The following is a 25,638-nucleotide window of genomic DNA, read 5'->3' on the forward strand; positions in this document are numbered from 1 at the left end:
TAAATATATATCATTGTAAATATATAATTTACTACACACATCTACTTCTATTTTTAATAAAGTACAACACACTGCAGTTATAGTGTACTACATGATAGACAGAGATAGATAGATAGATAGATAGATAGATAGATAGATAGATAGATAGATAGATAGATAGATAGATAGATAGATAAAATAATCTATATAAGTCATTGTGTGATTTGTGCCCCAATGGCACCCCTATGGTACCCTAACTATTTCTAATTTGTTTCTAATTTGTTTATTTATTTATTTTTTTTCTATTTTTAATTTGAATATGTCAAATACTTCACAGTTTGGCAGTGTACAATACTAGCAAGTCAAAGAGCCGTGTAACACTGCTGAGCTTTTATCTTGATGTGGAAGAAGGCGGCTTGTACTCTCTTGTCTGCCAGGATCTGAGCAAGAGCCTTAAGACTTTTTTGGAAAGACAGAAAGACTTGCCAGATAAAAGACATTAGTCAGCCCTGGCCTAAGAGAGTGCATAGACATTAAGAGGGTCTTTTCTCTGTCAGACTAATTGGAATAGGCGCATGACTATGTGCTGTAGCCCCATTGCCTGGCTACATGTTTTAGAAAGGCCACTGGGTCTGGCTTTGTGAGTGAAGGGGTAATTTTTCTGTGTAACCTTTTTACATTTGTAACAAGAGAGACACACACACATAAAACAGATTCAATCAACAATTAAAAGTACTTGCTGTAATGAATCTTGGCTGCTGACCTTTTGGAGTAAAATAGCATTCAGTGAGAGAGAGAACTACAGAAGGACATACACTAAAGGGATGAAATTACAGCTATCAACCAGTAGGCCTTATCTAAACTCACGCTTAAAGATATGAATTACAGTGTGTTGCACAGCTTCTAACACTATACCGAGATTTAACATGAGGAAATATAGGGCTGTAAACCGCTTCTTCGTGGTTTGACGTATCTTCATTCAGTAGCAATGCCATTCTTAACCTACTTACCATGAAGCTGTCTGAGTCCAGACTGAAACTTCTGTATCCTGAGGGTCCTTAAAATGAATTAGGATTAGGGAAAAGAGTCTCCCGAGCTGTACATGCACAGTCACAGGCCAGAGATTCTATGGTTAATTTGATTATTTGACTGATCCTCTGGTTAGGGCTCTGTTCACTGTACAATGACAGGATAAAACAACTCTTAGTCATGTAGGAGAGTTCATACGGCCAACAGAAACCCAATTTCAAGTGTAGGTGAATTGATAGAACAACTCGTCGCTGCACTCAGTATTTTATCATTTATATTCAATGTGAATAAGGCAGACGGAAAGGAAAGACATTTTGCATTTCAAGCGATCACAATAATGATACATACAGTTCAATTGTATTGAGTAATCATTTAAATTAGTCAGTATTTGTGGTTATCTAATCATTAGACAAAATTATTATTATTATTATTAATTCATTCATTCATCTTCTACCGCTTATCCGAACTACCTCGGGTCACGGGAAGCCTGTGCCTATCTCAGGCGTCATTGGGCATCAAGGCAGGATACACCCTGGACGGAGTGCCAACCCATCACAGGGCACACACACACTCTCATTCACTCACGCAATCACACACTACAGACAATTTTCCAGAGATGCCAATCAACCTACCATGCATGTCTTTGGACCGGGGGAGGAAACCGGAGTACCCGGAGGAAACCCCCGAGGCACGGGGAGAACATGCAAACTCCACACACACAAGGCGGAGGCGGGAATCGAACCCCAACCCTGGAGGTGTGAGGCGAACGTGCTAACCACTAAGCCACCGTGCCCCCCTATTATTATTATACAATTATTTATACCTTTTTGCATTTAAACATGCCAGACCTGTGGCAATTAACGTCTCACCTTCCACAGTGCAGCATTAGACGAAACACACCTCCGGTACCTAATGTAATAGCCCCGGGATGATATAAAATCCACAGAAACCTGAATTAGTTAGAAAATTGTATGCTTATTATTTTTAGGTACACTCTAAAAAACGATTCGTTGGCTGAACAACCATTACTTTTAAAAATAAATAAACTAAACACAAATAACAAAGTAATTTTAACTTTCCAACCTCTACTTAGCATATATAGTGTCTGTAACATAAATATATAAGTTACAAGGTGAACCTAAATGTATGCATAAATATAATGAAAAAACATAAGTCACGTCAACTAGTATTAAAATTGCATCAAAACTAAGTAATTATAACATAATATTTTAAGTTTGACTGTGAGCCACGTGATATGCAAATCTGGAAAAAACTGGAGCCATTTTGTGACGCACATGTGAAGACGGTGGAAAGAGGTAAGCTTAACTTTCAATAAACTAAGCAAAATATTCGATTTTGAGGTTTTGAAATTAATAAACACTTGTTTGTAGTGTTAGATGAAGATATTTTCTGAAACGCAAAGAGACGAAGACGCTGAAAAGAGGTAAGATTTGTCGTTTTAACGTACATTCGTTTATTTGTGTTTGCGTTTGTGGTCAAGAAAGAAACTTTTTTAAATTGAATTTCTGAATTGCTACGAATTTAGCTTCAACAATTAGAAACGTGTTACTTGAATACTTATGAAAGTCCAGTTTGTACAAGTAAGTTATTGTATGAAAGGAGGAACGAGTGTGCACGCGATTGTCCGCCTAAAAGCAGTGTGCCTCCATCGAATGAATGTTCTAGTGGTTAATTTGTTTATTTCAGAGGTATATGACCATGCATCGCGTTGGCATGTTTGCAGTAAGATAAGGGCGAATTCTGACGAATCTGTTCCCGCCCTGCTCCGTGTAACGCTTTGCAGTTCTTTGTTCAATTACCACCTTGGCTTGAAACTTAACTTTTCTTATAATAATGAGAAACTTCTACGCATGCGTAAATGCGGAGCAGAAGGGCGTGACACGCTTCCGACATCCGCTGGTCTCAGCATAGCACATTATGCAAAAACGTGATCTATTAATATCTTTAAATAACAGTATTGATAAATTACCAGTATATGAGTATTTTGCCAAAAAAAGGTGATGCGTCATTAGTATATACAATCTTTTACTGAAAAGGTCTATGCTAGTAAGACTCTGCAATGTCTTGCCTATTCATACTAAATATAAAACTTTTTTCTCTTTCTAGCTCAGAGCAAGAAAGTGTTGCAAAGGGGGCAGCATCAAGGAAGTGTCCTGTTTGTTTTTTTGTTCAAAATATGTTAATTTGACACATTTGTTGTACATTCATGATGTGTGGTTTTAGGCTTCACCATTGTATTGCAGCCTGTTTCAAAAAATAAAGTGAAATGCTTTATTCTGTGTGATTTGCATGTGTAATTTATTTTAGTGAAGTGACATGGTGACCCATACTAGGAATTTGTGCTCTGCGTTTAACCCATTCAAGCAGCAGTGCAGTATGCAGACCAATAGCTGATGATCTAAAATAACTTAAAATTTTACATTGGTTCAACTCAATTAATTATCTTTTTTTAACATAAATGAGCTTAAATTTTAAGTTAACTTAACTTGCAGTTACTTAGCAGATTCTACCATGTTACTTATATTTTTAAGTAAACAATGTTGAGTGTACCCAAAAATTTAAGTACATATAACAACAGTTTTCTTGTTAATTTTAAGTAATTTTTTTCCAAGTTGGGTTTACTTAAAAAGTGTGATGCAAAAATGGTGCATACATATTTTAAGTAAATCCAACACATCATTTTTTAGAGTGTATAATATTTAAATTTTATTATATGATTATAATTATTAGAATAAAATATTTAGAAAATATATAAAATGACAGAATATTATATATACCATGTGGTACAAAAGTTAAATAATAATAATAATAATAATAATAATAATCTAAGTCTTCTTAATAGTCTTCTAAGACCTCTTTTAATGTAATATTAAATCACATCTTAATGTGAGCAATCTAAATAATCTAAATAAATCATAATAAAATTTAAATAATAGTGCTTTAGGATTCTGTAAAATAGCACAATTCAAACAAACACAGTCCATGCAAACAGTTTATTAATTAATATTTTGTTGTAATGTACAAAGAAAGCACTTTTCCCAACACTGTGTTTAAAACCAGTTGCTTCGAATGTGTGCCTAGATAATAAACACTTTCCTTCTTTAAAATACTCTAAAAAATAATGTTTTTACTTTTAAATATGAATGCTTTCTTTTAGAAGATACAAATATGCACTTTGAAATATAATGATTTTTATTATATAGTACCAAATGCAATAAGATGCAAAACCCTAAACCCCAGTTTTCCCCATGATACACTAATTATCTCATGCTGACACAGAATAATTAATCAACACACAACAACAATGACTTACACAAGAACACATACACAAATACACACATGTTCTGTACGAAAAATAGAGAGCATTATTAAAAGAAACATATTTTAGCAACACCATAGTCACTTATATTCTAAACCTAAACACTGATGACATTGGCCACTTACTGTTAAATGTACATCTGACTCTTTTCTCCCCAGTCATCTATAGATCGTGGCCTGAGCGGACCAAATCTCTTTAAAGTGTATGACCGTGTGATGTATCATATTGAAGTTGTCATGTAGCTGTTGCTCATGTTCCTCACATATAACATATAACAGTGTTAAATGAATTACTAATACTGATGGTGCTCTAATAAGAGAACTTCAGGTGAAGACTACATTGAGCATGCAAGACAGTAAATAATAACAAAATACTCTTAACATGTCAAGCAAGATGTAGTGACATATGAAATATACAAACGACACACAATACATTTTGACATTTCTGTTTCCAAAGGCACACTATCATCTGAAAGCTGGTTTACTGCACAGACTCTGCAGGAAATTACACACGTGACATTTGCAAAGTGATTGTAATCAAGTGAATAGAATTGCACGATTAAATGTCAAGTCATTTTATGTTGCATTTTCTTTTTGTACAGTCTGAGGATAGCTGGCTAAAAAATAAATACGCATTTCTTAAGTTTTTGCATCTTTGACATGATATAATATTTTCTGCTAGTTAATGATAATTACAAGCTCATGTTTTGTATATGATATTGAAAACAAGAGTAAACTGAATGCTATTATGTGCTTGAAAAATCTTGACAAAGTTTCTAATAACAGCTACATGGGCATATACGTGATATGAATATGTCTGCTGTCAAAATACAACATTTAGTTGTGCTCTTTGATAAAATCTATTGCTGTAGGGTGATAATAGATGAAACAGATTAAATATACACTCATACTTTTATTTTTTTTTACAATGGAAGACTTATAACCAAACCTTTCAGTTTCAGTTAATATATTTTTTTTTCTTCTGCTAATAGAATTAAGCACTGACTTCTCTGTAACTGGCTATATTGCAGGAGATGATGTCTAAGCTGGCATGTTATATATTTTATTTTACTTGCTCTATATCTGTGCTGGTGCAGATAAAACTATTTACAGCCTGTAAATGTAACTCATTAATTTCAGGTTATATTCTTCTCAACAACTTAGTATGCAATGCACAGAATCATTCTCATTTTATTAAAAAAATAAGTAGTAAAAAAGATGCATAACATGAGAAAGTGTGCTGCCAGTTTTTGTTTAGAACAACAACAACAAAAATGAAGTTAATAAGAAAATGAAAAGAATTGACTGATTTCCCAGCCAGGTCACAGTGACAGGACAGGACAGTGTGGGCAGTCTGAGATGCTATGCTGATGTCCCAAGTTTACACCGTCTCAACTCGACTGGGATCATAAGAGTCTGAGGAATAGTGGGAAAAACACATCGATTCAGCATTGTTTTAAAGGTAAAAATGGACTATATTACTACCAAACCTGCATTAATGCCAAACCAAATCTGAACATTCAATAATACTGAATTATTTAATAGTTCAACTGTTTATTAATATGTCCTTATTTGAATTAAACTTTAGTGCATAAGAGGATGTTTCAAAATCCTAGTGTTGGGAGTCACACTGCACTACACAGTTTCAACACACCAGGGTAAAACTCAAGGCAGCAGTATTATTTATGAGTATCAATATAGTATTACTAGTAGTACTTAGTAATGTGTTGCAGAAAACTGTAAATCACTATGAGCAGACCCGGACTTGCTGGTGTTATATGCCATAATCTGGACAATACTTCCCCCTTGTGGTGGAAAACACTTACTGCATTTACGACACTTGGCAGACGCCCTTATACAGCAAGATTTTATCTTTTACTATTCATTTTAGCACAATGTACAGTACAATATACAGTATGTACACTGGTTGGCGCTGTTTTGTTTTTTGTTTGATGAGCAACTGCACTAAATTTAATATTTAACTCACAACCACCCCACTGCTCTTGTATACTGTATATTTGTTCACTGTTCTTTAGACTAAAAAGGATGTCCTTAGACATCCCTGCCTGGCTAAATGTCACTCTGATTGGTCATGTATCCCAGCCAGACAACATGACCAATGATTTTTTTCTTAAACTGCTGTTGCATTACCTATTTGTAATCTTCAAATCTTTATGGTCATGCATTTAAAATTTAATGTCTGATTATTTACACTTGACAGTTTTGAAGCAGGGCAGCAGAGTGGGGCAGCTGGGGGCTTTGCAGACCTCACAGTTTCAAGGTCCCTGACTCATTTAAGGAAAATCCTAGTTTAATGATAATGATGATGATTTAATGGATTCATCGAAACTAATGACATCTTATAATGTGCTCACAATTCTAAAATCAATTTCTCTGTATTTAATATCATTTGTACTCGCTGTTGTCATTTCTATGTACCTTTGTATTACTATTTAATCTTATGACTGCCATGTTTAAGATTGTTCTTTGGTAATTCATAAGAGTTTAAAATAAACTTGCAGTCACCTGAAACAGAGTGAATCTCATCATCCTCAAGTGAATCTGAATCAGCGGCCATGCTAAAGGTGTCCGGAAGTGTGATTTCTCTCTTGACCACTGTTGCACTGCGTGACTGAGAGACTGGGGATAAGCAACCCATGGACTGTGGTGACTTTATTATTGTTTCCACTATTTCTTCTTTTGTCTCTTCCTCCTCATCCCTAGTTCTATCAATATCCTCATCTATCTTTTTCTCAAAAGCAGCTTGCCACTCAGCATTTACTCTCATTTCATTCGACACAAATTGGTCCTCTACTCCTTCTAGTACTTTGTCCTCTTGAACTCTATTTTCGGTTTCTTCCTTTCCTATTTCCTCTTCTCCCCTCCCTTTCTGGATTTCTTTTTTGAAACCGCTGACACATGACATTGACTCATCCTCCACGGCAGGATTAATGCGCTCTGCAGACATTTCTTCATTTCTGCACACAGAAGATGGGTGATATACGATGGACTTGTCCGGTTGGCCTTCACACATGTCTGCAGCAGGCGGAACCTTTTTCTCACCACCACACACACTTAAAATCAGATCCTCATCTTCAGTCACAGGCAGTGATAAACGCAGGTTATTGGGTGGAAACTCGGGTAAATCTAACACTAAAGAAGAATGACTATCCTTACAGAACTTAGCTTCTGTAGAGTCATGGTCTTGCCCAATGACAGGATCATTCTCCATCAGACGTATGTGGGTATGGACTGTTGTCTCTATCACTTGCTTATACTCTCTACTCACATTCTGGGTTTCTTCATTTGGCCTTATTGTCTTGGTTTGCATAACTAATTCAGCCTTTTCCATGCTCTCTTTATCATGGTGCTCATTTTCTTGATCCTGCTTGCAACAGTCTTGACTGATAACCAAGGCTTCAGCTGGTACAGCAATGCCCAGTATCCTGGCTGCCCTTTGTTCAATTGACTCGTGCACAGGGATTACTTTGGCACACTGAATTTGATACAGATTACTAAGATCTTCTGATGCCATGCTATTGGCTTTCTCTTGACTCAGAAGAGCCTCCAGATGTTCATCTGCTATTGTTTTTTCATTGCTCAGATATGGATCGTCATCATAATCAGCATTATCGTAGTTTGCCAAAAATGTGAAATGCTGTCTTCTGACACCATGACTACGAGGTGACCTTTCTGAGCCAGTGTTAACTTTGCTGCTCTCTGACACTTTCTTATGATCAGGTTTAATAGCAAAGATTATATTACTGTTTGAACACTTATGATTTGTGCTCAAATCAGGGCTGTTTGCATTTTGATCTCCTCCACTATCTGAAGATGTGATCTGTAAAACCTCACATGTTTCTGAGTTGTCAGAGGGACTAGTTAGCATTGGAGATTCAGGGCTTAAAAGTACAGGTGATCCCAGTTTCACTGAGTCTGGGACCGCTGTGTACACTGTAAGTCCAACATCTTTCAGTAATGATTCCTTTGGCACTGGAATATCCATCCTGTTCGACTTCGGGTCATCCTGTATCATACTCAATACCTCATAATTCTCAAACCCACCGTCCATCTCTTGTCTTGGTGATATGTAAGGATTTACAATCCTCCCAGACGGTAAAGAGAAGGCACTTCCCACTTCCCTGAAATCTTTACCTGTATGAGTTACGACTCTGTGCTCTAAATCTGACCTGAAATCTAAGTTCTCATTCTTTAGCTGTTGTTCTGGATTTATTTCTTTATGTTGCTGTAAAGAATGCATAGCCAACTCTGACCTAATCCTGTGTGTAGCCAACTCAGGTCTAATGAACTCTGTGCCCATGTTGTCTACCTCTAAAATGTTCCTCAGTGCCTCATCTAGGTCCTCTATAGTTTGATCAGTGGTTTGTTGTTTGGCATTTAGATCTTGCAGCTCCTTGTTAAAAGATTCAAGTTCCCCAATAGCATCCCATGGTCGCCTGTTCACAGGTTTTAACAAGAATTGGCCAAAGGCCTCTTGGCCATTTAACGCATGACGTTTGGACGCATTCTTTCCCAGTGGAGGCTGCCGATCAGGAGATGGTGGCGAAGGCGTCGTTATGACTTGATCTGGGCTTTTTATACTTGAGCTGCTAGCTGTTTGTGTTTGGTAGAATGCACTGTTACTGGAAAGGTTGAAATTCCTTTGGACTTTTATGGGACACTTGTAGTTGACACTGCATTCTGTAGCCGTCCCACTGTCTGTGGACAATGGAGGGTCGCATGTAACCTGGGTTTGAGTAGTTTGTGCATTAGTATTTCTTGATCCCTCAAGAGAACCTGTCTGAGTCTCCTGATTTTTATATTGGTCTCCTGGCCAGGATCCTGCATAGCACAATTCTTTATCAGCACTTGCTTGGAGAGACCAAATATCTATGGCCTCTTTTCGAAGTGGAGCCTTTTTGGTCCTTTTTGTGTTCAGGGAGCTGCTGGATTGTATTAATTGAACATTGCTATTTGCAATCTTTGGCATATCTTTGTTACAATGCTGGGTGACTGAATTTTCTAAAGGTGCTACTATTAAGCTCGACACTTTCTCATTGTTATTTGGATCAGTAGCTTCCTTGTTGACTGCCATGTTTACTGGGACTGACACTAAACAGAACATAGTCTCTTTAACTTTCTTCTTGTTTTTCTTGTTTTCAGCTGCTGTTTGTGCTTCAAATGTCTTTACTTGGGTTACTGTCTTACATAATCGATGATTTATGCTAGGTTTCTGTTGTGATGATGTTGTTTGGAAGATACTTGAATAGTCAGGGCTGGCTGGGAAACTATTGGAGTTTTCATCATTTGTTGATTTTGAGTTGATCACCTCTCCTGAAACCTCCTTATGTATGACTGCTTCATTGACACAGTCACTTATATTGCTGTTACTTGCTTCTGTGCTGCTGAATGATTTTCCTGAGAGCAGAAAGGCACTGTCTTCAGGAGATTTCTCAGATGAAGAGGTGATAGGGATATCTTTTCTGATATTCCTGATTTTGTCAGCATCTGTCAGTGAGTTCCCATCTATTTTCCCTCCTGAAATATGTCTGACTCGTGGGTCATCAAAGGGTATATACTGAATATTCCCCATGTGCTCTTCTACATAACCAGGATATGCCTGTCTCCTACAGGGCATACTTCTTCTCCCATCCCTGTAATTGTCAGGCCAGGCCACTCCTGTCTGTCTCATGAACCACTCCTGGACCTCGGCCATTGCAGGCCCTTGCATATATGGGTCCCCCCTGTACTGGTAGTTCCCCATGGAATTGGCATAAGTCCTGTGCCCTCCCCTGATGACAGGCTGCCTCCTATATGATGGTGGAGGAATGTAACCCGGGGGCTCCATGCCCGACCCACCAAGTTCCTGTGAAAAGTAATCCTGTCTGGAAAAAGGCAGTGGAGTTCTGTCTCTTGGGTGAGGCACAAAATCACCAGAGAGCATTTCTGAGCTTCCACGCATCTGCTGGTGAACCTCATATGATGGAGGTCTAAGAGGTCGGCTAAAACGAGGTTTTGATGGGGGTGCAGACTGTACACCTGACCGACTATTGTCAACCCATCGCTCCCTACTTTCCCCTTCACTGAGATTGCGACCTTGAGGTACTCGTGACTGGTGCCCATTAATTCTATAGTTTCCACCAGGGTCCTGGACAGAGGATGACATGCTTAAGTACTGGATGCTGTCTGAGGGCATGGCCATTCTGGGTAAGGACTGAGATTTGGCTTTGGTCCTGGGAGGAACAGCACCCTCTGCTGTTCGTGGCTGCCTCTGCTCCTTTGCCCATCTTTCACCTTCACTTTCAGACATATGTCGACCGATACCTACAGCTGGACGCCACTCTTCTGTTCCCAGACTCTGGTACTTCCTCTCTGCTGCCATTTTCCACTGGTAGAGGGCCAGTTCACGCTCCCTGGCACGCGCACTGTCTGCCCTGCGTTGTCTCTCACGACGATGCTCTTCAGTGGTTAATGCTGATTCTGGTCTTCGCTGCATGCCCTCTGCTTTATGTTGACCACCTAATTGTTTACCCTGCGGCTCTCTGATGTCCACATAGTCCAGGAGCATGTTGAAGTCTTGACCTCGTCTCCGCCAGTAAGACACTTCAGACTCTGGCCTTAGATGAGTGTAAATCTCTCTGTGGGCATCATGGAATCTGCACCACAAACAGCATAATAAAATTATTTAGTGAGTTGTAAGGAAATAAAATCACGTTGTGAGCACAATTATTAATAATAGACAAGTAGTGTAATTAATATAGTGAAAAAACAAAAAAAAAATCTTTCTGTTACCTTTTAATTTCCTCTACTTTTCTGTTCGTTCCCTTAAACTATTTCATCTTTATATTTTTATGTAAGGTGCTATATGAACAATATTTCTTTTAATTATTGTTAGTATATGGCCATTTAAAATGATCTTTCTGTGATGTGCAGTGTTTGGCAATCTTTGATCAATGACCTGTTTCTGTACACTGAATTATCTTGTGCTGACCTCAAAAAACATCAAATGGAGTCATGAATAAAATTTTCCCAACACTCTAGTCAGCACTGCATTGACTCCACCTTTGAAACAGCTGTGCTATAATTAGCAGCAGGGCAACGTTCACACTTGAGTTCATAATATTTTATTAATGTCGATGACATAATATATAAAGGAATAGAATCGTGACCTGACAGAAGCCTAATGGGATTTATAATTTATCAATGGATCTCTTCGAACATGTAAAAAGGGATGATAAATGAGTGATGTGATGATATACAGTAGTACTGTTTATAACATAACAGTCCTGTGAGGCAGGAAATGGATCAATGTACTTCAAAATCGATGTAAGATAGCAAATGCATGCAATAGAGTAAGAGGTACTAAGAAAAAAGTAGAGAAAATGGGACAGGAGCAGATGTAGAAGTATGGATGAAGGTAAATACCATAAAGTTAGTTGCATTTCTTAAATATATTCACAGTCATAGAGAAGATATGAAGAGAAATAAGGAAACTGAAACCTATCTTGTCCTATAACTGAGGAATAGTCCTTGACAGCTGACACCATTACATAACATGCCTCATCAACCCCAGCTAACCTAAACCTGAGCTGAAAGAAAATGAAGACTAATGTGATAAAATGCAGGGAGATTGTGTATGTCCTTGAGTCAGCATGAACAGGTACATTTGTGTTAAATAAATTTATAGGGCTGTAAAATACTTTGACTAACCCGCTGTCGCTGGTCAAGGTGCCTCTTGGCGAGTGTCCATCTACTAGGTTAGCATTGTCCCCCTCTGTCCTTTGGTTCTTGTCTCTGATCTCTGTGTCACTGGGGACACCCCGAGATGATGTCTGATTCACACCACCACCATAAACACAGTCTGTTTTGTAGCCATTCACGGAGCCATGTCCTGTCCGCTTGTCTGTGATTTCACACCGACTGCTGCTGCGTGTCGGCGGCCGTTGTTCCTGGGACGAGGATGAGTGCGATGGAGGAACATTGTTGTTGCTGCTGATTTTGTATCCATGAGAGATAAGAAGGTCCTCCACGCTGTACATAGCTAAGCACTAGTGTGTTGTGGTGTCCAAAGTGTGTGTGTGGTTGTCGTCAGAGTTCTAAACGTCTTCCAGATGAGGCGTGTCTATGAACAGCTGCACCAGAGAGGCCATCACTGTGAAAAGAAATAAAATGGGACGAGGAAAAGTATGAGAGGGAGAGAGTGAGAGATTTATTAATATGATTTTTCCCCCCAAAATCCCTTTGATGTGAAGACTGCGCCCCCTACCCAAAGGCGAGACTGTCAAACCCCAAAAAAGGCCCTACCTTACAACAAGAGAAGCAATTCTCAATGGCTGTCTGCCTGCCTGTCTGTTCGATTATCCATTCCCATTCCCGTCTCACCCCCCGCTTCTCTTTCAGCACAGCAATGATACTCTATCCAGCCCACTGAAGTAGAAGGCAGCATGCCTCATGCACACTGACCCAATTAGAGGAAAAAATCATAGCTGCCACGTTACGCCACTGCTGACTATACAGATAATCAACAGGGATAAAACAAATCCAGCAACATCAGATGATAGTGAATGAAATGAGAATGAATGGAGCACTGTCATACTAATTAGGACTTATACTCAATGCGTGCTCACTGACTAAGCAAGTCTTGAAGTGAATCCATATTTATGTGTGCCTGTGGTGGAAATCATAGCAGTAAAATTTTCCAACACAAATTCAATCTCTCTGACATCTCAGCCTCAGAATCCTTTCTGGCTACAAGCTTTAGGTTCTTGAAGTTTGCAGTCTGACTGGTCTTTCTGTGCTCCAAACTTCCCTGAGCCAATTTCTAACAGGAAAACAAGCCTTTGAACATTGTGATAGAGTGACCTTTTGGGAATTAGATATAATCATTGGATTGAAAAAGGTTCACAAAGCATACCAGACACTAGCAAATGTTAGGAGCCTGTTCTGTATTTAACTTAGTGGTGTACAGGCACGCTTTGAGTAACTCTGTTACTTTTGTTTTACTTTGTATTTGCTCCAACTTGGTTTCACTGCACATCTTTAAACAAAAAAATATATATATAGATCACTGATAAAAGGATATGGAAAGGACTCAGCTGGAAGAACAGCTAATCAGTTCTCTTAACAATGTTCCAACACATTAGGGATCAATTAAAATGGAATAAACACAGCATGTGTATAAATGCACTTTAACAAATTCATGTAAATTTATTTGCAGACAGACACGATGATATCATATTTGGCAGGAGATTCTCAGTGTCTTAAAACTGAAAACCAAAACCATGCCAGCCAGACTGACTCAACTGGCTCTCTGTTACACCACAGCAGGAGAGAGTGTATGGAGAATGAGGTTATTTTTCAGTCCTGTTACACACACAGGGGATCATCATACACTCTACCAGTACAGGTGTTTCAATCACATACAAAAAAATAATTTATAATTTACTCTCCATTTATTTTGACCAGGGTTACTGCTCACACCTCCATAGCTATGAATCGAAAACTATTGCTTTAAAGAATTCACCATCTTTTCCGTTTAAATACCAGGGCTTATTTGTTTGTTCATTTCTTTATTCAGTCATATATTCATATATTCAGCTGCTGTGTTCTGGTCAGAGTCACTGTGAATCCGGATCCTATCCGGGGAATGCTTGGAATGAGGAGGGAATGCACTCTGGATTTCAGTGTGTAGTGTGCTACAGTGGATTCCAGATGAAAGTCTGCTTACACTGTTAAAACTAAATGCTTTAGCACCGAAATACCACAGAAAACTGATAAAAGTTTTAGACATGAACCTGCTTAGCAGATACTAGGCTGCAAGCTTTCACAGCCCATATATATATATATATATATATATATATATATATATATATATATATATATATATATATACATACATACATACATACATACATACACACACACACACACACACACACACACACACACATATATATATATATACATGCATACATACATACATACACACACACACACACACATATATATATAGATAGATAGATAGAGAGAGAGAGAGAGAGAGAGAGAGATAGAGATTATAGATATATATACATTTAATTTACCCTTTCTGGTTGGATTAACAAAGCAACTACATGGTTTGATGTAATTAAAAGGTGAACAACGAAAACCAGAATGTTTAAAGTTGACTGGATGGAAAAGAATGTATTTCCACTTCATGTTCAGATTCTGTTATATGTGAAGCAGTGCTACAAAACAAAACCCCTTCAAAATGATGCTTCTTATTTATAGCCTTGAACCTGATCGCTAATACATAGGCATCTAGACATCACTCCTTTGTTTCTCAAGCAGTTCAATTTCTGTCTAAACTGAAACATTGCACCTTCATAATCTACTGCTTTAATGTAAATCCTTCATGAAAGAAGCAACGATTTAACCTCTATGTCCTTTATTCAACCTGAGAACATCCGTACTTTCAGAGGCACATGTGTGTGTCAGCTCTATGAGCACAGAGAACACTAATGCTATTACCTTTCTTTAGGAAACTTAAACCTGTTAGTCTTGGAGGATTGACTCTTGACTTTCTCTTGGTGTCCCAACCTACTGTAACATCCTAGACGATGTGAAATCCTCTATATACAAAACATGTGACAGTGCTGCACCTATAAAGATACTAATTTGTGTACATACATTACAGATTTGGCTACAAAGCAAGGAAAGTTTAGTTTCCTCTAAAAACTTTTATTATAAGGTTTCCACACACACACACACACACACACACACACACACACCCAAAGGCAACTGGAACTGAAAAGGTCTTGCTATTTGATACAGCAGTTATGCTCTACTTTTTGTAGAAATAAGCTGCAGCTGTCACCGCACATGGAGAAAGAAACAGGCCCGTTATTCTGCTGAGTAATACAGAAATTGTCTGTTGATTTTAAAAACATGCCTGCTGCTTTAATGATGACAAACTTCTCAACGTGTCCTTCAGAAAAGTGCAGATTGAGTAGATTTGGATGATTACAATTTTCTTTTGTAAATGTATAACCTATTTTTATAGCTAACATACTGTATCAGGCATGCTAAAAATAAGCAACGCCACTTGCAGTTACTCGCTGAACTACTATGAGAAAGAATAAATACATTTCAAAGAAACAAATGTTGGGTTAAATCAATGTTACAGAAAGCTTCACAATCCTACCCCAGTACAGCAGGATGAGTCTTCAAAAATTGTTCAGTTCAAACTGGTGTACTTTTAAGTTGGCAAGGACTTGATTCTTTAAACACCACTAATGCTCCCTTGTCTTATTTAGTTCATTTTTTTTCTATAAACTAGGATTCTGGCTCTGCTTCTCTATAGAGTATGAGGCATGGCTATGGTACAAAGCCTTGTGCTCACTCATAAATAAATCACACATTTTTAGGTCTCAGCTTTTGGAGGGCATCTGGTCTCTTCCTCACACCCGCCTTCCCATCAGGCGTGCAGTGAGCCCAGAGCTACCGCCCTGACAGTTTGGTGTCAACTCCTTATTCATAGCCTTACTGAGATTTGTTGAGTCCATTTCTATGAACAGGAGGATGGAGGGAAAAGTGGTACAGGACACAAACAGTGATGTTTGGAAAGTTCGAGCAAGCCTGTTGATCAATCTAAAATGTTTAAAGTGAAGGTTTTTTATTTATTTATTTGTTTATTTATTTTAGTATAAGTTTCTTGATTTAAGTCTAGGATCTGTAGCAAAATGGAAAAAAAAAAAAACGCATTCCAAAATTTCAATGGATGCCTTAAAAAAAATATATAGCCTATAACTGATATCAGTTCTTGCACCTGATCTATCTGCAAATAACAAATGAGTCATAACCAAAAGGAGAACAATAACATGTCTGTCGTGTCCTTCAGAAAATTTCCATTTTAGCCGCACCTAATCATTGTTCTACAGGCTCGATTACAATGACGCCCTGACACTGTCCTTTAAGATGCACACTAACATATTCAGTTTGGACCACAGTCACTTCATTGTTTCCTTCATGATATCGGACAGGTCAACCTCTTCTTCCTGAGGAGATGAGAATTACAGAGAAGTGTAGCGTGTTGAGAACCAGTGGCTGTGGCCGGATCCCTGAGGACTGAGGCAAAGTCAACAACATAGTCTTGTTAGTCCCACGTGCCAAACTTCAACATCTAGGGATCTTTCCCCAGGGATTTATCATTTGTGTTTTTTCCTGTTCTCTTCCTTCCAGAATATTTCTCAGTCTGTATTCATTTCAAGATAAAATGGAAAAGTAGAAGACTGTGTTACAGGTCGGCCTTATAGCTCCAGGTTGTCCGGTTTGATTTATATGTTCTCACTGATTCTGTCTGAGTTTCCTCCGGGGTTATCTGGTTTCCTCCCACCTTCCAAAAAAAAAACTGTGTGTGTGTGTGTGTGTCGAAGTGTTATAGTGCCTTGTGATGAACTGGCATCTCATCCAGGGTGTGTTCCTGAACCCTGTGTTCCTAAAACTTTCCACACCTACATCCAGACCAGGATAAAGCTCTAACTCAAGGTATAAGAATGAAAGATTTATAAACAAAGGGAAGTGAAGACTCTCTGATTGATGTATAAGAATAGAATTGTCATTGTATCAATTAATACACATACATATCAATAACTGTTTTTAAATTAAACAACACACATACTTTAGAGTATAGTTCACAAAAAAAATTTGATGGGATAATATACATTTGTAAGGACTATGGGGACAATTCACTGCCAGTCCACCAGAGGGGGTGCTGGCAGGGGATTGCTAAACCTTGTTTAATGTCATGTAATTATGTGTTTACCTGTTTGTAATTATTCCCTAATGTGTCAACGTATTTATACCTGCCCTTTCGTGTCTATCTTTGTCAAGCCATTGTTTGCTGTTGCGTTCGGACTCCCAGGTTGCGTTTTGTTTTTGATCATGTTTTGAGTATCTATGTATTATTTCCTTAGTCATGTTTCATGAATTGCTTTGTGTGTTAAATTCTGTTATCAAACAAGGACCTGGTACATGACAACATTTTATTCATTTCAATAATTAAAAATTATCCAGTATTATTTTCCATATTTACATGACAGTTTCAAATACCTGTTTATATATAATTTATGTAAAATTTCTTTAAAAGGGGTGTGTCCATGTCTGACAAGGTGCTAGAGAAAAAACGAATAAATCTTCTTTCTACTTTTAGCACTGATTTTCTTCGCTGTTAATATTAGACCGTATTTTGATGTCATTTGACCTTGAAAGACCTTCGGATATGCAAATCAAAATCTGAAATTAAAAGACAAGGATGTGTTTTCATTGTAAGCCTCAAACCACGGGTCTTTCAGAGCTGACTGAAAACATCAGACAAAACTACTTTTTAAAGTGGTTTCTAAAAGCTGACCTAAAGGCAAAGATTAAAGAGGCCTTTTGTCAGAAGATAACAGCCCACCCTGAGAACCAAATCCTGCGCATTTCCAACTGTCTACATCTAATGTTAGAAGAGTCAGACATCTCAGCCTCAGTGTGATAATGCCAGCCAAATTGTCCCCGGCTTCTTTACGCACAAAGACACTCTAATCTATGCCTTCAGGCTGAATGCTGAAGCAACATACTACTCTTAGTTTGTTTAGCACTCATCCATGGTTACTGATGTTTTCCTTTTCTGAAAAAAGGGCTTTCCAACAATGGAGTACAAGCAAGGTGATGACTCGGGCACTGCAGAAATGCTTCCTGATTACATTGGAGCTGTTATCATTGGATTGTTAGACAGGAAATAGTGCTTTGTTCAGAGTGGAACTAACACATTACAAACCCCAGTGCCAGCTTTCTGCTTCATAGAAACACACATGTTCTTCATCCCGTCATTGCACAATAATGTTTAAGGCTTTAGTTTATTCTCAATATGTCATTTATTGTATTTCACAGTTAAAAGCAGCATGAAATGTGGAATCCAAAGGGCTGAGTATGTTGATTCAAAACTTATTTCAGCTGCACAGTCAGCAGGTATGCTGTAACCCAAAGCCAATGGAGATCTTAATCAAGTTTATCCGTATCTAAGTCTGCAATTAACCATCAATAATGGTTGATATTTCATGGTTATTCTCTCTCTCTCTCTCTCTCTCTCTCTCTCTCTCTCTCACACACACACACCACACACACACATTGTGTATATTGATTTGAAGTAAAACAGGACACAGTTAAACAATCTTTTCCAACAAAAACATAGGGTAACATTTACAGAGAATTACTTGCCTGGAAGACGAGAAATCTTTGGCATCAATGTGGAATTCAGGCCTTGCAGGTCAATATATCTATATATCTTGATGTAAGCAGCATTGGTGCCTATAAAAATCAAAGTACTGAGCTTGACTTATGGCTTAGCCTATTCTGCAGCTTGCTTCTTGGTGCAGAGCTGTTTTTGACCTGCTCAGCATGTCTGTAGGTAATTAGCGTGCATCAAGGGGTTTGGACTAGCATGAGACGTCAGTGACAAAGTCTATCACCTCAAAGTGCTCAGATCAAAGAATGGGAAGTAAAAAAAACTACGGTAATTACAGTCTGCTAAATATGTCGGTCATGACTGAGAACTGAGGATTTGACTGAACATAGCCACTGGTCCTAATTTTTATTATTTTTTTTTTTAAATGATCACAATATCAATAAATAATACTATCTTCTACCCTATTGGACTGAATGATAAATGTGAAGAACCTCATGCAAGAAATAACTCTCAGATAGACCTCGCAGCACCATTACGTCATTGCAATTAATTTGACGAGAAGAAATTACACAGAAGAAAGTGAGCGTTACGATCCATGTGTCTTCCATATGTCTTTAAGTCCTCTACTATATGAGTCTGTCAAATCATTAGGCAACAAAAGCAGGCATTCACCTTTCATCACTTTTAATTGCGACTAATAATCCAGCTTTATACTAATCTACATATGGTTGCACTTTGCATGCTATCACAACCAGAAGGCTTTTAAACGTTGTAAAAAGCTTATTTTTCCACTGAAAGGTACAAAAGAGAGAAAAAAAGCAGTTCCTGCTAATTTCAATAGAACTGCAAACACTTCATTCTTACTGTATAAGTTTTGATCAAGGGTGATAAAGTTTGATCAAACTTTTCTCTTAATTCCTTCTTGTTATCTAGGATTATTCCTAATGTTATCTACAGTAGAAGTAACAATCCAGTCATATAAACAACCAGAGCAAGTGCACTCATGCTTGATCTGAGATTTTTAATAGACTGAATAGAAAAGTCTTGGCAAATAGTCCAGATACATAATAAAAGTTTTTATTCCTTTTTTATTGCAAGAAAATTGCACTGTCATTTTACTTCTCGTTCTCTCTTAACAAGCAGTTTATTTTGGTGTGGTGTCCTAGAAAAACTTTTCTTAAACTGAATTGTGTCTCTTTTCCATATACCTCTATCATAAGCTATAACATTTTAAAATATGCTTATCCTGAAATGTAAAAAAAAAAAAAGTGAGACTTTCATTGAAAAACGTTTGTCCGCTGTAGAGTAGGTGAACTACAGTATCGAATTACAAACCAAATTGATTAGGCTTATGACTGCTGTACTTTAAAGCCTCTGGCATTCTGACAATTTTATCAAAATCTAACATTCACTGTAAGGTAATTGCACTTAGCTATCAAGGTTTTAAGCATTGGCTGTGTTTGTGAAACTGACTCCTTCCCTGACATGATCTTTGCAGGTGCAAAAAAGTAAATAAAAAACATTAATTTCACTAAAATATGTTTGATTTCTTAAAACTGAGCTGTTAAACTAGCTTCACGGTCTTTTATTTTTTGGTCTGTTTGCCAGAATTTCAGCCATGATGACATCTGATGGGAATTCCCAAAACACTACATGTGCAGCTTCTATGCTGTGCAACTGGCACAACACAGCATAAGTAATTTTTTTATTATTTATTATATATTTATATTTTATTATTTATTATATATTTTTGTTTTCTGATTCTGATTTAAAGACAAATCTGCAAAATAGTTAAATTGTGTACACATTTCTCTGTCATACTTTATGGCTACAGAGCATAAATGCAAAACCTGTGCTATACTTGCAATATAATCTTGCTGATTACATAAGCACTATAAGTTATTTATCGAGGTTGGGAATAAATGTAGACAGCCGTTCTGAATCCGGACAAATCTGTTAAACTCATTGAAAAACAATGAGTCATGGAATATCTTTGCAGTGGCTTTGGTGGTGTTTGACCAGCCATTTCCGATGCAGCTACAGCTCAGGACACTGTGCTCTCACACTCCACACACAGAGCAATGATAACAATGAGCAAAGTGTGCTCAGGGCATACGCATAAACAGACCCTCTGCAAGTCAATTACCCAATTCTTTGGCACACACACAAAAAAAAGAACACACACAAACACTGACACACTCCAGCTTCTCCTACTGCTTCCCCCCTGCTTTTCCATTCTCTCTCAGCCTCCCTGAGGGACATCAATGTCTCTCACACAATACTGCCACTATCTTTGCTTGTTTTTGGGACGAGCCGAACTGAAGGGTGAGAACTCGTCAGCTAATAGCACACATGCTCTTGGGACTGTAATGTAAATTCAGTAGCAAAATGGGAAGTGAGTTATGATGGTCTACACTGGACAGACTTTACTGTTACAGAGTAAATATAACACAGATCCAAGCTTTATTATCTATAGAAACCTATTATTCGCTTGTTTACATTAATGTTTCTCAAATTCAGGGTCTGTGAAGTATTCTAGAGAAAAAGTTTTAAAAAAATGTTTTACACTATTTTATATTATTTCATTTATATTATTCTAATGAATTCCTAGCAGTTTTGCAGCCTCAATCAGACAAGGTTATATAATCTATAATTCATGCCAGATATAGCTTTAAGTTCTGTATAGGCTAATTACTGTATGGAAATAAAGGAGCAGAATGTCATTTTTCAGCCCATTGTCCCTGGAGAGATAAATCACAATTGCACAAATAAAAACATTTCACCTTCACCCTAACCAATAACACCTTTTGTTGTTAAACCAAGCATACCTCAGAGGTTTCCTCTTAAGTAAAAAGAGCAGTGCCATGCAGTGGAGGAGTGGAGCCTATTTCTGGGCCAGAAAAATAAAACAGAAAACTGAAACAATAAATTAAGCTAAATCCATTGCATGGCATTAACTTTTCTGAAGTATCCTCAAAATTATTTTATTATGCAGTAATGTTTCAATCGTACAGATCATAAATTTAGAAGCACGACATATATGTTGTAAATTACTGCTCTAAATTAACAATAAGAGTTTTTTTTTTATCAATCCTCATGCAGACACGCTTTTCTAAACATATATGAAAAATGCGAGGAAGCTTAGTTAATTTGTTCCTTGTAACATTCATACTGACTCAACTTTAGCAGAATTAGTTAATGATATTTAGCAGACACTTGGAAAGCAAGTGATGGCAGCAAGTATAAACACGAAACTCATTTAGGATGAAGGAATGAATGTCTTTTATCAGCAACGCAGGAAGACACAAGCGCTCCATCCATTGATCTTTAATAAAGAGGAAGGACGCTCGCTGCTGTAGGACATTCGATGAAAGGGGTATTGATTTTAACACTGCTGGCAGATGTCTATACACACACAGGAATCTTTTAGCAAAATTAACAGATGAATAGGTGCATGTAAACAAGACTATAAACAAGACTTTCTATAAAAAAAAAGTTAAATGAAAAACTGACAGGTGATAATGAAAAATATACGATAACTGTCAACACAACACACTGTGCTTCTATTGCAGCATCTTATGACTATTAAAGTGAAAATACCACACCAGAAATACTTGTGTATTACAATCACAGTACAATCACATTAGGTGACTAAGTATAGAAATTTGGTGCTGTTAGGAAATAAAAACTGCTCTGCTTGCCACGTAGGCCTACTGTAATATCCCACAAGTTAAGCGACTTTCTGGCTTTGTCAGGCATTCTCATTCCTCTTCCTTCCACTCCTACAGACTCTATAGTACAAGTGCATAATATTGCAATACAGGACTTTGCATTAATCTTTTTGACAAAGCATGCAATATGCAAACAAACACGATAGCCATAACGTTAGATAGGTTCCCAGATACGTTTTCTGGGCAAAATTATGGCATTTAATCTAGTTGTTATCCAGTTAATTTGGCCTGAACTTTAACTATGACACACCACAGATTCGTTTTTGTAAATATGTTGCAAGATATATCACAATAAATCTGTCCAAACCCTCCAGCTCTATGCATCGTGCTCAAAGTTACACTTACAGTATGATAAATTTCTACTCACAGCTGAGAGATGACACTTCAGGATGTGAACTATGCATCCATATAGATACTGTATTGTCTTGTCTTGTGTAGTATAGTGTTATTTATGTCTGTACTTTTGAGAGTCACAAACAGCTGGAACCAAAATCCTTGTGTGTGTCAACACACTTGGCCAATAAACCAGATTCTAATGTTGACGGATCAAAATTCTGGTGAGCTAAATTCTGGTAAATTTGGAATTCACTGCATGCAAGTATACGTGACTGCATGAAGGTTTACGATGTACATGTGAACTTTTAACAGAATCACTATTGTTTAGATATACCCCGTAAAGCACTCACTCAAAAAAAACAAGAGCTATAAGAGTCATAAGCATAAATCTGGTCTCACGAAAGTGTCCTGTATGTTTAAGGGGTTCATACAAATGGCAGAATGATCTGGCAGCTTAGAAAGTGATCCAGTCATCTTATGACAGCTGATTTTGTGAAAAGTGAAGGAGCTTTTCGTTTCCATTGAGTCTTTTCCCTTTAGTTTTAGACCTGTGTCACTGGTCTCTCGGGTCACAGACAGAACCGTTAACTGCAGAAAGAGGAAAGGACGATGGTGGAGAAGTGAAACCTTTCTGAACGACCATTTCTACTCTGGCAGGAGGACATTATGGCTTGTTGGCTTCACACTTCTCCAATGAGAGACTAAAGGAGAGCAGCGCACCCCCCCCCCCCCCACACACACACACACAGACACACACACTGAAGTCTCCTTCACTGTCACACACACAGAGAAGACTCCTTCGCTGTCATATACACACTCACACACACATATACAGAAGACTCCTTCACTGTCACACACACACACACTGAAGACTCCTTCACTGTCACACACACACACACACACACACACACACACGCGCACGCACGCACACACACACGCTGTCAGCACATATGCTTACCCTTTTGAAGTAAGGTACCTGGTGTGAACACTCACAACTGTCCCGGGACATTTAGCTAACTTTAGCTAGCAACTCCCAAAATCTCGTTTTCTGGAGCTCGTAGCTCAGATACTTTCGAATATAATCTCTGTATGCAGTCTGATTAAGTGTCATGTTAATAAAATAACTTAGTTTGCAGAAGATATATTCGTAGTCGGTGTTTAATGTAAAGGAACACGGTGATAATTATCTGAGAGCGCGAGTGAGAGAAATCCGTTAGTTTTACCTCAGAGTCCTTTTCGTCCTCGTGCCCTAAACATCCACAACTAACGGCTACAATATCCAGTGTCACAGAAAGTTGTTCAATTCCAACAAACGCCGCGTAATAACTACACGATTTTAAATGTTTACTAGCTCGCTTCGACTCCCAGTAAAAATAAGCTGAAGCTCAACACGAGGTCCGTTTGTTATTCAGCTGCTGTGTGAGAAAGCTGTGCGCGCGCCCGTCGCTTCATCACGACTCGGTTACACCGTCATTGTACAGCGCATAAATATAACCGGATCAGACTCAGACTGCACAGGAGGGCACAGCAGTGTAATGGAGCATAATGGGTCACGTACCTGAGATCGGGCTTTGTAGTGTAGTTTCTAGCGTTCAGCTGCACTGCTGTAGTCCTGTTAGTCCTGAGACACAGATGCGAGCACGCACGCACGCACGCACGCACACACACAGACACACGCGCGCGCGCGCTGAGAGAGAGAGATGGTTAGAGGAGCACACCCTCTCTGTCAGCCTGTCCCAAATGTGGGCAAATTAATTCCTTCCAAAGTAGCAGGGAAACTTTAGGGTGAGGACGGATATACTAACACACCCCTACTACTGGTCTACACACACACATACACACACACGCGCGCAGAGAGAGAGAGAGAGAGAGAGAGAGAGAGAGAGAGAGAGAGAGAGAGATGGTTAGATGAGCACACCCTCTCTGTCAGCGTGTCCCAAATGTGGGCAAGTTAATTCCTTCCAATGTAGCAGGGAAACTTTATGGTGAGGACGGATACACTAACACACCCCTACTACTGGTCTACACACACACACACACACACACACACACACACACACACGCGCGCGCGCGCACACACACACACGCTCTGTGTGTGTGTGTGTGTGTGTGTGTGTGTGTGTGGAGAAAGAGAGAGAGAGAGCGTGTGTGTGTGTGTGTGGAGCAACACTAACACACTCCTACTACTGCTCCACACACACATTCTCTCTCTCTCTCTCTCTCTCTCTCTCTCTCTCTCTCTCTCTCTCTCTCTCTCTCTGTGTGTGTGTGTGTGTGTGTGTGTGTGTGTGTGCGTGCGTGTGTGTGCGTGTGTGTGTGTAGACCAGTAGTAGGGGTGTGTTAGTGTATCTGTCCTCACCCTAAAGTGACTTAAAATGTTTAAGGTACAGTACATAAATAGACGAGAATTAATTCAGCTTTTGGGTTTAAAGGTAAGCATATTGCACCTTTCTATAGTCTAGGTACAAAAAGGTTTACCCTAGAGGGCACCGGTCAATGACAAGAAAATACAGTTCAGTACCATATGTATGATCATCATCATCATCTTCATCATCAATGCATTTCATCCGAATGCTAAGCATCTGATGAGAGTAAAGGTAGTGTAACCCCCTTAGTGTTATTGTAACTTCCCTGGGCAAGGAGCATGTGGTGTACCTTTAATTGGCTTTCAGAGCTTCAAAGGCACATTATTGGTTTTTAAGGTTCAGTTATCTACATTAAAGATATAAAGGAAAATACTAAAAGTAAAAACAATGTCCCCTTGATGGTACCACCCCAGCAACAAGGAAACGTAGGAAATGTACATTTTGGTACCTTTATATCTGAAAGATTAGTGACCCACTGCAGGGTATAAAGATAGTGTCTATGTAAATGAGCACTTCTACTCTCTACTGAATTAGAAATTTAATTTACAATGCATTTTGGGCATATTTAGCAGCAGACAGTTGGCAAACCGGTATTAGTAGTAATAGTTTTACAAATTAGCCATCAAATGTAATTAAAAATAAACTTTCATGA

The 25,638-nt window shown here is 38.3% G+C and overlaps 1 protein-coding gene across 3 annotated transcripts; it reads right to left on the bottom strand.

Annotated features, from left to right (window-relative positions):
* Nucleotides 1-4,203: 4,203 nt before the first annotated feature.
* Nucleotides 4,204-24,368, bottom strand: jcada (junctional cadherin 5 associated a). Of its 3 annotated transcripts, none has more exons than XM_060897185.1 (4): nucleotides 24,179-24,368; nucleotides 12,058-12,499; nucleotides 6,874-11,003; nucleotides 4,204-5,763 (listed from the first exon to the last, which is right to left on the bottom strand). In XM_060897185.1, exons 2-4 carry the CDS (start codon nucleotides 12,384-12,386, stop codon nucleotides 5,729-5,731), a joined length of 4,494 nt encoding a protein of 1,497 aa, XP_060753168.1. In that variant the 5' UTR covers nucleotides 12,387-12,499; nucleotides 24,179-24,368; the 3' UTR covers nucleotides 4,204-5,728. The 3 variants fall into 3 exon arrangements, with proteins under 3 accessions (XP_060753168.1, XP_060753178.1, XP_060753186.1); XM_060897195.1 differs by lacking the exon at nucleotides 24,179-24,368 and adding an exon at nucleotides 23,844-24,080; XM_060897203.1 differs by lacking the exon at nucleotides 24,179-24,368 and adding an exon at nucleotides 23,579-24,080.
* Between the last annotated feature and the right edge of the window lie 1,270 nt (nucleotides 24,369-25,638).

Source organism: Tachysurus vachellii, chromosome 2 (genome assembly GCF_030014155.1).
Source record: "Tachysurus vachellii isolate PV-2020 chromosome 2, HZAU_Pvac_v1, whole genome shotgun sequence".
Classification (NCBI taxonomy): Eukaryota; Metazoa; Chordata; class Actinopteri; order Siluriformes; family Bagridae; genus Tachysurus; species Tachysurus vachellii.

Excerpts from the sequence above, each read along its gene's own strand:
- jcada (XM_060897185.1), bottom strand. The coding sequence starts at position 12,386 with ATGTACAGCGTGGAGGACCTTCTTATCTCTCATGGATACAAAATCAGC. Across the intron at positions 11,004-12,057 it reads ACCTTGACCAGCGACAGCGG|ATTCCATGATGCCCACAGAG; the intron begins GTTAGTCAAAGT and ends TTTGTGGTGCAG. Across the intron at positions 5,764-6,873 it reads TGAGATTCACTCTGTTTCAG|ACTCTTATGATCCCAGTCGA; the intron begins GTGACTGCAAGT and ends ACTATTCCTCAG.